The sequence below is a fragment of the Halichoeres trimaculatus genome, unplaced genomic scaffold, assembly GCF_033239565.1.
Source record: "Halichoeres trimaculatus isolate MK-OKI-2021-1 unplaced genomic scaffold, fHalTri1.1 fHalTri1_scaffold_8, whole genome shotgun sequence".
Classification (NCBI taxonomy): Eukaryota; Metazoa; Chordata; class Actinopteri; order Labriformes; family Labridae; genus Halichoeres; species Halichoeres trimaculatus.
Window position 1 is genome coordinate 8628032 of NW_027437186.1, and position 12508 is coordinate 8640539.

Here is a 12508-nt window from a genome sequence, read left to right on the forward strand (position 1 = left end):
AGAGATCAAGAATAAGAAAGACTATTTGTTCTAATATCTGTGTTGTTTTTTACAGTCAAAACTCTGTCACTATAACACACAAAAGAAGAAAATAGAAGAAAATTCATCACCATCATAAACAATATCTGATAACTTTTACATCAGTTTTCATGTGGGTTAATATTGACTCCTTTAAATACTGAATATAGAAGTTTCTGAACCTTACCTGAATGAAGTCTCTGCACCAGTGTCTGATGTTTCTCTGTATCCAAACTATCTGCAGATATGATGGTAACTGATGACTTATACTTCTCTTCTAAGGAAGTGAGAAAAAGTTTGTCCTGATCATGTGCCCACTGAGAGAAGGTAGAGATTGCATCACAACTTCAAATTTCATAAGATAAGGAAAGCATCAGCAATAACTTTTTTTTATACATGTTGCTAAATGCTCATTCTCGAGAACAGGGATGTCAAACTCGTGCCATGGAGGGCCAAGAGGCTGCAGGTTTTCTTTCCAACCAAAAAGTCCACCAGCTGATTCCACTGATTACCTCACCTTCAAGCAGAGAGCAGGGACTAATCAGTGAAACCAGCTGGTGAAGTTTGTGGTTGGAAAGAAAACCTGCAGCCTCTTGGCCCTCCATGGCACGAGTTTGAGACCTCTACTCTAAAATATACCTTTATATGAGTTTGTATTTTATAAGTAGTGACTGCCTTTGCTTGGCTTCAGACCTGTTATTCAAATAAAACAAGGTGCATCACTAAGACAAAATGCATGTTTTATGTAGTCTTGGGTAATAACTAAGTACAGGTATGTCTTAGTTTATTTTCTCTTTCCCCTTTCAGTTATCCTCCATGAACCTCAACATGTCGCGATCATTGCTCTCCATTTGGCAGCAACAAACAGCAGACAGAAATTTGCCAGTGGTGTCCTTCCTGCAAGCTGATGTGAAAGAAACCAGGGCTTCAGGTAATCCTCAGGAGTGCCACAGGCTTATGACATTTGTTGCGTTGATTGTGTGATTTGTGGTAGAGAACCAGCAACTGCTACAACAGGAACCATGGCCTCTGGGCCTCTGCAAAAGGCGGCGTGCAGTTAAAGTATTTGGCCAACACTCGCCATAACACTTATGATTTTAGAAAAACATATAAATAATTCACTTCATTTTTTGAAGAATGATGAGTTTTAACATTTTATTTCAACTGGTTAAGAGATAAGTTTACATTTGTTTGTGTATTAGATAGATAGATAGTTGATAGATATTTAGATATAAATGCTAAATATTTAGAAATCTTTACTAAATATTTATAATAAACTGTTAAGAAATGTAGCTTAATACTTAGAATCAGGACATTCTTATGAAACATTTAGATTTAACGTTTGACATTAAGATAAAACATGTAACATTCAGATAAACCATTCAACGTTTAGATATACTTTGGGCGGATATACTTTGCAAATATTTATCTAAATCTGCAGAAAAAGTGATTTTTTAGAGATAAATGTGGAGAAATGTTATTTGTAGTGTGTGCAACTTAACAATCAGCGCCCCATATGCAGCACTTTCTTCTCCTCTCTGTATCTTAATGACGGGGTCAGTACTTTTCAGAGTACTGCAAAACAAAGTAATGGACATTGAATATTGTCTTAAGCCGCATTTCCACCAAGCAGACCGGTCCGGTTCGTTTAAGTGCAGCGTGCATTTTGTGGCGTCTCCACTGACTTGTTGTGGGACAGATCCCCAAATAGTCGAGACAAGCCGTCCCACTTTTTGCGACCTTTTTGTATGGGTGCCAGACTGAACTAATCCGCTCTTGGAGGGTGGAGATACAACACTGCAGACCGTTGACTGGTCAAAAGAATCGTCACTTACCCTGAGACAGCAGCTGCATTTCTCCTGGCGGCACACAGACTTCTCTGAAACAAAGTTTGATTGCATTTTGTATCAAAGAGCTACATGCTAATCACACAGAGGACAAAATGCTGCATGTCTTCCATCTATGCTCTTTGTTTTCTGTGTCACATTTTTCTTCTTTGTTGGATTTATTAGCAGGGTAAACTGTGTTGAGCTGCTCCGGTGTCACGGCATTGTTTAATGGCTGCAGCTTTTGGCATCCAACTTACACATCGCCTACCGAGGTGCTCTGTTGTCCTTTTAGCCAGTCTATAACAGGAAGCAGTACTTTAGAATAACGTTTCTTGCATTGTCAGCTGCTGCTGGCCTGTTAAGCTTTCGACATGTTTTGTGCCAGGATGCACGTTTCTGTTGCATGGACCCACCATCTGGAAATTCGACATATGGGTGGAGACCAGCACTGATGCTCTGAACTGAGATGCAAGGCTGGCAGTACCTGTGCATGCTCCCTCTTTACGACTGGCTGGATTTGCAAGAGTGAAACCAATTTTGTTGTCCATTTGTTTTTGATAACAAACAGACATTTGCTATCAAATGTTATCTCAAGACCCTTTCCAAAAACACCAACATATCTAGACCCCAAACACCAAGACAAGATAAGGAGTCTGATCTCATCTTAACCCACCATGAGTACAGAGCCTAGCAGCAATTTTTAGGAAGTTACAATGGAGAGGAACAACTCTCCTTTAACAGGAAGAAACTTTGGACAGAACCAGACTCATGCTAGATATCTGAGGAGACTGGGGTGGGGTTAGAGAGAGATGGACACACACATACACACACTACAGGTAGACAGAGACACAGTCTGTCGTTTGGCATTGTAATAATAATGATGGTGAAACTGTAAAAAGCCGTAGTTGCTGGAGTCTGGTAGGTTCACAGCAGCAGGCCATCCAAATCACCGATCCAGGGGAACCTTTGAGACAAACTCAGAGCCTGTAGCCTCAGAGGTGTATGGTCAGTAACTATAACAGGACATTAAGACTAGAAGCTAGACTGACATATGAAAAGGGAAACAGGAGCCCTGTGTGTCAGTTTCCCCCGACGGTCTAAACCTATAGCAGCATGATTAAGAGCTCTAACTCTAAGCTTTATCAAAAAGGAAAGTTTTGAGTCTACTCTTAAAGGTTGAGACCTCAATTAGTAAGTTATTCCAAGGAGGAGGAGCCTGATCACCAAAGGCTCGACCTCCCATACTACTTTTAGAGACCCTAAGAGCAACGAGCAGACCTGCATGCTGAGAACACAGTGACCCAGATGGATAATACTGAACAATTAAGCCTTTAAGTGGCCCAATGCCATTAAGCACTTTGTAAGTCAGAAGAAGAATTTTAAACTCTGTCCTGGATTTTATAGGTAACCAGTGTAGAGACGCTAACACTGGAGAGATGTGCTCTCTCCTCCCAGTCCAAGTCAGTACCCGAGCAGCAGCGTTCTGAACCAGCTGAGTCCTCATAGACTTATTAGGACAGCTGGATCCAACCTGGAGGAAATAAAACCATGGACCAGTTTTTCAGGCACTACTCTGAGACAAGATGTGTCTTCTCTTGATATTACAAAGATTTAAAAAAAATAAAAATAAATACCGTCCTTGAGACTTGTTGGATGTGAGAGTTAAAGGACAGGTCCTGATCGAGAAGAACTCCCAGGTTCCCGACAGTGGTGTTGGAAGCCAAGCTGATGTCGTCCGATGAATGAACTTGATCACATTAAAGCAGTCGAAGAGAGAAAATAACTTCATCATGAAATAAGACATAAGAAAATGAATAACTAAAGGGCACAAAGTTTTTGTAAGATTACAGAAACTTCCTGACACACATACCAAAATATTGTTTATGAAATACAATAATTAATAAAAGCCTTCCCTTACTCACAATACTCAGGTAGTAGTACAAAATAAGGAATTAAATGAAATAATTTCTCCCTCAGTGTAGCAGCCGTACTGTAGCGGCTAATATATTCAATTTGAAAAAGCTATGAAAAATGGCAGCCATCTTGGATTTCTGGCAAACTATAATACTCAGAAACACAATATTTGAATAAAAGTTGATTCCCTACACAGTATTTACTTAAAATAGCAACAGAAATAACATTAAAAAGCAAAACACCTATATACACCTATATACCTATATGTAAATATTTGCCTGATGTATGGGTAGTTGACTGTGTTTATTTCAGTGCTATGAGATGTAACAAGCATAAACACTTTAGGCAAAAGCAGACTTTTTTTTTATTTTTTGTATATTCACTCACAAGGCTTCTTATTCCTAAGTTTCCTTCCTGCAGAAAAATCAGTTTCTCTAGAAAAATGGTGAGGTTTTTTTCTCTCTTCATTTTTATTTCATAACTTTGATCAAAACATCATTACAAAGTATTTTACAAAATATTAAAACCAAACAATAAAATATGTGACAATGTTTAAATGAAATAGGAAAACATGCAGAATAAAAACACACAGTATAAATCTTCCAGGGCCAAGTCAACAACATCTACAACTCACAGATACAGTTATTTGTAATGTGATTTCAGTTATGTTATACATAGTTATACAACTTATACACTTTTAAGATTTGTGTTTTTATAACATAACAAATTCCCATTACTTGTTTTTTTTTTTTTTTTAGATAATTTTAATGCTAACCTTCCCAACAAACATTATTACATGAAGAATATCCATAAAGCCCATTCATTTAAATTGCATAAGGTTTATGTATTCAGAACAAATAAAGTAGAATTACTCAAATTGGATTGTTTATTGGTTTAAAATACAAAAAGTATACATGTTTGAATTACATAATAATCAAGTTATCTATTTAAGATGAATGGTATTTAAATTACATGTTAATGAAGCTTAGGTAATAAAAAAAAAATGCAGCAGATTTATGTAATTCTTTCCCATTGACTACAAACAAAGAAGAATAATCAGGCCACCTTGTTGATTCAACAAATGTATTAATGTTAAAGCCCTTATATATACAATACAGTAAATGTCAAAAGCTTCTCCATAAACAGCAAATTACCCTGTGTTAAAATTCCAAAAGCAAGCACCTAAATACTGCACAATAAGGCCCCGTTTACACGGAGACTCCCGCAACGATTCTTCCTTTGCGTTTTCAAAAGCCACCCGCGTTTACATGAGGACGGCGTGAAAATGATCCGCGTTCATACGACTCCAGGAGGACAAGTCACTTCTTCTGTTCTTTCTTTTTCTGCCGTTTTGTTGTGTGAGACGGTCGGGAATCCAACCATAACGCGCATTACCGCCACCTACTGGCTCAACTGGAAATGTGGCTGAGCGCGGAGCCGTCACCTGAAACTGCGAGTGCGCATGCAGTGACGTCAGCGTTTCACCCTGAGACGCTCCGCTCTGTGTTTACACGAAGCTGGATGGAGGAGCGGATTCAGATCTTTCCACTCTGGGGAGCGTTTTCAAAAGTTTGCGTTTTCACTGAAAACGCAACGTGGTCTCGTCTAAACGGAAGGCCAAAACGCAACAAAATGTTTGCGGAATCGACCGTTTTCGGTGTCATGTAAACGGGGCCTAAGTCCCCCTGTGTTAAACTTCCAGTGTCAGTCCATAGTAAAGTGTTAAATTTTAAGTGTTCTTTTGAGGTATTTACTTCTGTGCTGGTCTCAAACCATACAACTGTGGGGGTTACTCTGGAGTGTTGATGGAAAAAAACACCACTGTTGCTCTAAACACTCCTCACTCATGGTTGCAATAATTACGTGTTTTTACAATAATCTGTCCTTTGATCTGCACTGTTGACCCAGAAGTTGTTTGTAAGTTGTTTGTGTTCAACTTCAATGCTAAAAGAATTGACTAAACCTATACACTGCCCTGTAAAAACAAACTGTTGGTCCAACTTAATAAAACTGTTTCAATTGGTCACACACAAACAGTTATTTCAAATAACTGTTTTATGTTGGGCTAACATCATTGATTTAAGTCTCATGTGCTTAGTAACTTGATTCATTTCAAATCATCACCTTGTATAAATCCAACTCAAAACAAGCTAACCTAAATTTTCAGACTATTCAATAAAATATTCTCTGTAACCAAACTTAAGAAAACTGTTCCTTTACATTTAAAGACAATGGTTTTAGGAGTGTCATTTTTTGTAAGTTTTGTAACCGTGAGTAAAGAGGGAACACAGTGAATATGAGACCCCTGCTGAACATGAACAATGCTTTGGACTGCTTGTCTACACTCCACAATGCAGATTGGATGTCTGTGCTCCACAGGCGAGACCAGTATCTGTCCACTGCATGTCACAGGCTGTCTGTTTGTGTGTTGCAGGGTATAGCTTGGCTGTCTCTATGTTCCATGGCACGGACTGGCTGTCTGCAGAATGGCATGAACTAGCTGTCTGTGTGTTGCGTGGCACACAATGTGTGGGGTTCCTGTGTTCTGCAGCAAACAAAATACTTTATCCTTAGTGTTAATTTAGAATCAACAGAAAAGGCTTCACAGTGACATACTAAACACAGAAAGCCAGTCCATGCCATGGAGCACAGAGAGCCAGCTCATCGCATGTAGAGCACAGACAACCTAAACCCTGGTGCAACCACATGATGTTCAGCAGGCTCTTATATCCACTGTGATCCCTTCTCACTCATGGTCACAAAACGTCATCACTACATAAATTAATGTCTGCTAAAATACACATGAACAGTTAAAGTTAACCTTTTTTTTTTTTTTTAAATAAAACCTTTCTTAGAAGATTTGATTGCAGACAATTCTGGGTTAACACTTCAGATCAAAGAACAGTTTATTAAAAAAACAGAACAATCATTGCAACCACGAGTAAGGAGGGAACAGCATTAACGGGCTACCTTGGGGTTTCAGAAGTATTTCCTTCATTAACATTTTTTCATATGGAATTGTTTATGAGAAAAAGAAAGTTTTCTGTATCATTTCCGTCTCTTTTCAAGAATTTAACACTTCACTCAAAAACTGGCCTAACACTGGAAGTTAAACACAGGGGAATTTGCTGTTTATGGAGAAGCTTTTGGCATTTACTGTATCAAATAGAGGCCTTAAATTAATAAGCCAGATTGTTTTTATGTGTCATTTAGGTTGTGTTTGTAGTCAATGAAGAAGTATTACTAAAATCTGATGCATTTTGATTGCTAATGGATTCCTTTAATATCTAAGCTTCATTTACATGTAATTCAAACGAATATATACTATTTATTTCGAATAGATTCCCTGATTATTATGCATTTCAAATATTTTTTTTTTTAAGTATTATCAATAAATGATCCAATTGTTCATTTAGAGTAACTTTACTATATTTGTTTTGAAGACATAAACCTTTCGCATTCTAGATGAATAGGCTTTATGGGAATTCTTCATAAAATGTTTATTAGGTAGGTTTTCGTTAAATTATCTAAAAAAAATCAATGGGAGTTTGTTATGATATTAAATTACATAAATCCTAAAAGTTGGGCAAAACATTTCTGTGAGTGTATTTCACACATTTTGTAAAGCACACAATGAGAACTGAAGAAAAAATAAATGACGTTCTTAAAACCAGCATATCTACCACTGAAACAGGACATTGGTTATATCTGAGCTGATGTACAATCTGATAAGTTTTTCTTTCTCTCTGCCTCCATGAAGCTTTCTGTCTAAATGTCATCAACATTCACTGCTGGTTCATCGTTACCATTGCTCTCCATTTTACAACAACACACAGCAGACAAAAACTTTCCAACAATTTCTTTTCTGATGAAAATATACAGAGATAGATCTGCAAGAGGACTCAGCTTAACAAACATAAATGACAGGACGTCAAGATCTCTTGATTGAGCCACCACTGTTGCTACCAGTAAATACATGATGGTTGGCAGGAACAGAAATGTGTAAATAAGCAGAACCAGAACCAGAATTCCAACAATTCGTCGTTTTTCTTCAGCAGAGACTGAGACAGAGGCAGAGAGAGCTCTAAGGGTCCCAACCAGGAAGAAAATAAACAGTGGGAAAGGAGTGATGAAGAAAATGAAAAGGATGATCTGTGCAAGTGAAGTACCAACCAGGGGAAGCACAGCAAAGAAAAAGACAGGGGGTATCACCCAGACCACGGCACAGATGACCACAGAGATCTTGATGGTTCGTCTGAATCTGTACCACAGTGGGTGGGCGATGACCAAGTATCTGAAATACAAGAGGAACAAACTTTCTGTGAGGAAGAGCAGGGCAATACAGACACTGGAGCAGGAAACACACAGATTTGAAGACGTGGTCAATCTGGCAAACCATATCGTGCTTAAACACACTCCAACCCTAAAGTCCAGCTCGTTTGACCAGTGTGACTGCAATCATGTTTGAGAACAGCATGGTTTGAATGGGCAGTGTGACTGTGCCCTTAGACAGATAGTTAGTTACCTTTCCAGAGACACGCACACCATCGAGCCAACACTGGTCAGTAGAAAACAGTAGTAGATACGTAGCACAGTTCGACGGAAACCAGTGTTAGGCTGTGACTCAAGAACAATCAAACAGCAGAGCTGAAAGAGGTCTGTGATGAGAAGGTTGATGACGTAGATCGGAGCAACGTGATCCTTTCGTACCTGCAGGAAAATTTGTAAACGTAAAGAAGCAGGTGTAAACATGTATTGCAGAATCAGCCATGTATGTGTTTTTCATGAAACTCTGATTTTCCTGTTCAGAAATATTTGTGACTCACTGGATAATTTAAAATTAACATCAAGATTTACAGCAGCTTTAAATCTGTATTTCATTCACAAATAAGGGAGTTCTGTCCAAATTCAAAAAATTACCAAAGACTGGCTGTGATATCATTTAGAGAGATCTATGTGTTTGAAAACTGAGAATGCAGATATTATTGTAGCAAAATTATTTGTGTGTGTGTGTAAATGCATCCACAAATGCATAAACTGATCCTCAAGTGTGTAGACTGATTTTCAAATAATATCTTGACTTAATGGCTAGTGGCAGTTACAACTGAGGCGTGCCCTCCAATTGGCTGTCTGTGTACATATGATTTTTGCTGCGGCCCTGCCGTTCCAGTGATCTGCAAATAGGTAGAAAAAATCAGTCTGTAAGAGGCTGGTTAGTTTGCCTTGAGCTCAAGCTCACAGGCAGCCAGGAATGGAGCTGTTATTGTATCACTGTGCCTCTGTTGCTATGCATTGCACGCACTCTTTGGCTACTTTGGATTATTTTGTAGAGGTAGTCATTAGTATCTTTTGTTTTGTTTTGTTTTTCTTCACACAAAGATAGACAATGTTAAACCAGATTCAAAAACTCCAACTTTTACCTCAACCAGGGGGTGAATGGTCTGTTCTTTGCTGCACCACACAGACAGGACTGCAAGGTGCCCCAACAATGCAAACAACGCAATGAGGGTGTGGAGTGCATAGTGACTGAAGCACAGTGCTATAATAATAACTCTGTACCTGGTAGCCTCCGCCTAGGGAGCCTGAGCTCAAGGCAAACTAACCCTCCTGTTACAGATTTTTTCTACGAATTTGCAGATCACTTGAACGGCAGGACTGTAACAAAAATCACGTGAACACAGGAAGCCAATTGAAAGGCTCGCCTCAGTTGTAGTCAATGATTTTTTAAACAGACTTCCAGCCATTCAAGACTGTATATTTATTTGCAAATCAGTCTACAAATTTGTGGATGTGCACACATTTGTAAATATTTTATATATTTGTTAATCAGTTCACACGTTTGTTGACCAGTTTACACATTGTGGTTTAGTTCACATCTTAGAGGATGAATTTACACACAAACACAAATAATTCTGCCACAGCAATAGCTCCATAACTGGACTTTTTCTCTACTTGTTCACACATTTCAGAGGTTCTGCTGAAGAAATTAGAGGAGCTGAGTCTCTAGAAGTGAATTATGTATTATACTAAATAAACCAGGTCAAGCAATTCAGAGCTTAGTTCACAGAGAAGTTTTTCTTCTCTTGAAACCAGGTAAATATCTGCAACACTAATGGGACCTGGACAAACCATGAATGAGGAGAGAATGCTGTGGATATGAGATTCTGATGCACATTAAGATACCACACAGGGACAGTTTGTCTGTGCTCCATGGCATGGACCAGCTGGCTGTCTGAGTGCACAGAAAGCCTGTGCTCTTGGCAGGTCAGCATCTTAATGTACAGTGTGGTCTAATATCCACTGCATTCCCTCCTCACTCAGGGTTTGAAATGAGTCAATACAATAGGCTGTAAATTAAACTTTACAAGTATAAATAAAATAAACTCAACTTAAGACTATTATTTATATGTACTAACCTTTTTAGTGCAATTGTTTTCCTAGATTCTTTTAAGTGAGCTCAACTTGTCAAACTTTTACAGTGCAATAAAGTATAAAAACACCTCGTCAGATTTTACTTTGAGGTTTTGCAAATTATTGAGTTGAAACAACTGAAAACTTTAAGTAAGGCTGATGCAAAATGTTGTTGTGGGAACAATCAAATTTTTAAGTTCATTTGACTGAATCAATTGTGTTAGTTGAACTTATTAACTTCTTTCAAAGAACTTAATTCATTTAGGTGTGACCAGTTGAAGCAATAATTTAAGTTGGTCCAACTGTTTTCTTTTTCAGTGCACCATCCAAAAATCCTACACTCTGAAAGACTACTGGCCTTGTTAGAGGCAGGAGTTGATGATAAAAATCTCTTCTTTGGGCTGTGGTTAACAGGTTATTACTCTTAAAGGATCTACTGAAGTCTGAGGGGCTTAGCTTGTAGCTTTGATTTGGGATAATTTTTTAGACCAGGGATGACGGAAAAAAAATGAGAGGAGAGCGATTTACATTTTATGATGCACTTCAAGGAAACTGTTGAATAGGAAAGAAATTCACAAATAGAGCTGAATCACAAATCTGTGAGTTAAAGGCTGTGTGAGGAATTTACAAGTGATACTGAAATAGTCTCTTTTTTGGATTTGCTTGTTCATAATCCACATTTTAAAATTCAACTTTCAGACCAAAACTGATTATTTCTCAACGCTATTTCTGAGTACCCATACATGTAGACCATTAGTCCCTATGACAACACGGTGCTGGCCCCCAGGCTATAGCAGTGAAATGTAGGATCTGCCTGTTTCTTTGACAAGAACAATTTCTGGTGAGGTTGGAGTTGGGTACCAGTCGGACATAACCAGGATTCACTAACGTTACACAGTACAAACACGTATCAGAGCACTAAGTTGTGAATAACACTCAACACAAAGTCTTCTCACCTTTCATAGGCCTCACTAAACATGCTACGAACTGTAAAATAACACTACAAAAAAAAGTGGAAATTTTAAGTTCTGGAAATAAAGTCAGCAGTTGGGGTGATGATATTTTGCCAACATTTCACTTTGCTGAGAGGTTGCCCAAGGTAACAACCACTCTGTATTTTTAGTAGCCAGAGTTATTTTTTTACATTACATTTTATAAGTTGACACAGTGCCCTGCATCACTCTTTTCAACATTCATCAACATGAGAGAGGGGGGTTGTAAACCCGTAGATCATGCACACAGAACAAGCCGCTCCTCTTGAACTTCTGTGAGGCTGTAATCCATTGTGAAATCACACCAGATCACCAAGCTCGAGCTGTGTCAGAGCTATTCCTCAAAAGACGTTTTATTTCTGCATTTTGACTTTTCTGTATGACATGGTATTAAACCTTAACCTAAAACATGTGACTAATCAAGTTACATTTTTATACAGTCTTTCAGTTTTTCTCTCTTGTATGTGTCAAGATAAATTAAAGGAAAAATCTGTGCATTGATCTAGTCAATAGCTGTCATTCTCCGAAAATCATGAATGCTCCCAAAATTTAGAAGTTACTTTATCATTATATGATCAAAGTAAAGTTAAAAAAGTAAAAAATAAAAAATAAATTATTTTGTATTTCCTTTTCTTTCTTAGCAGTATAAGCACTGGTATTCAACAAGGGCACAAGCTCAAACTAGGTTTGAGTAAACAATGAAACAAGAACCCAACCCAGATCCAGATCTTCTATGGACAAATTCGCAGTTCAACAGAAACACCACATAGACAGTAAATCAATGAGGTCAGAACATACTCACCAGAGAGTAAAGAGCAAAGATGGTGACGAGTGTCAGTGGAAGGCCAATAGAGATGATTGTGCATGTAGTAACATGCATTATAAATACAACTTGCTGGTCTTTAGTGGAGTTATTGTCATCTGTGAGGGTGGTGTTATTGTCATCTTCCATTCTTCAGAGTGTAACCTGAAGTTACAGAAAGTAACAACAAGAAAGTCCACTGAAAAAACAGGGTTTTGATATGGTGAAATACTGGCAGCTGTGATTACTTACCTGAATGAAGTCCCTGAACCAGTGTCTGATGTTTCTCTGTATCCAAACTATCTGCTGATATGATGGTAACTGATGACTTGTACGTCTCTTCTAAGGAAGTGAGAAAAAGTTTGTTCTGATCATGTGCCCACTGAGCGAGGCAGAGATTGTATCAACTAAACATTTTGTCAGATAAGGAAAGCAGAGGCAATACTTGTTTTCAAATATTGCTTAATGCTTACATCTCATACTCTAAAAAGAGCTTTAGTGGAGTTTGTATTCCTCATGTGATTACTGCCATTGCTTGGCCT

At 38.1% G+C, this 12508-nt stretch overlaps 1 protein-coding gene across 1 annotated transcript; it reads right to left on the reverse strand.

The window, feature by feature from the left end:
* Positions 1–7529: 7529 nt before the first annotated feature.
* On the reverse strand, positions 7530–12116 carry LOC141795248 (G-protein coupled receptor 4-like). The gene is made up of 3 exons (XM_074676062.1): positions 11967–12116; positions 8287–8471; positions 7530–8055 (listed from the first exon to the last, which is right to left on the reverse strand). Exons 1-3 carry the CDS (start codon positions 12114–12116, stop codon positions 7530–7532), a joined length of 861 nt encoding a protein of 286 aa, XP_074532163.1.
* Between the last annotated feature and the right edge of the window lie 392 nt (positions 12117–12508).

What these genes read in the sequence shown, in the direction of transcription:
- LOC141795248 (XM_074676062.1), bottom strand. Translation starts at nt 12,116, where the DNA reads ATGGAAGATGACAATAACACCACCCTCACAGATGACAATAACTCCACT. An exon ending in TCTTTGCTCTTTACTCTCTG is followed by an intron (nt 8,472 to 11,966) that starts GTGAGTATGTTC and finishes ATTTTCCTGCAG; the next exon opens with GTACGAAAGGATCACGTTGC. An exon ending in GTGTGCGTGTCTCTGGAAAG is followed by an intron (nt 8,056 to 8,286) that starts GTAACTAACTAT and finishes CTTGTATTTCAG; the next exon opens with ATACTTGGTCATCGCCCACC.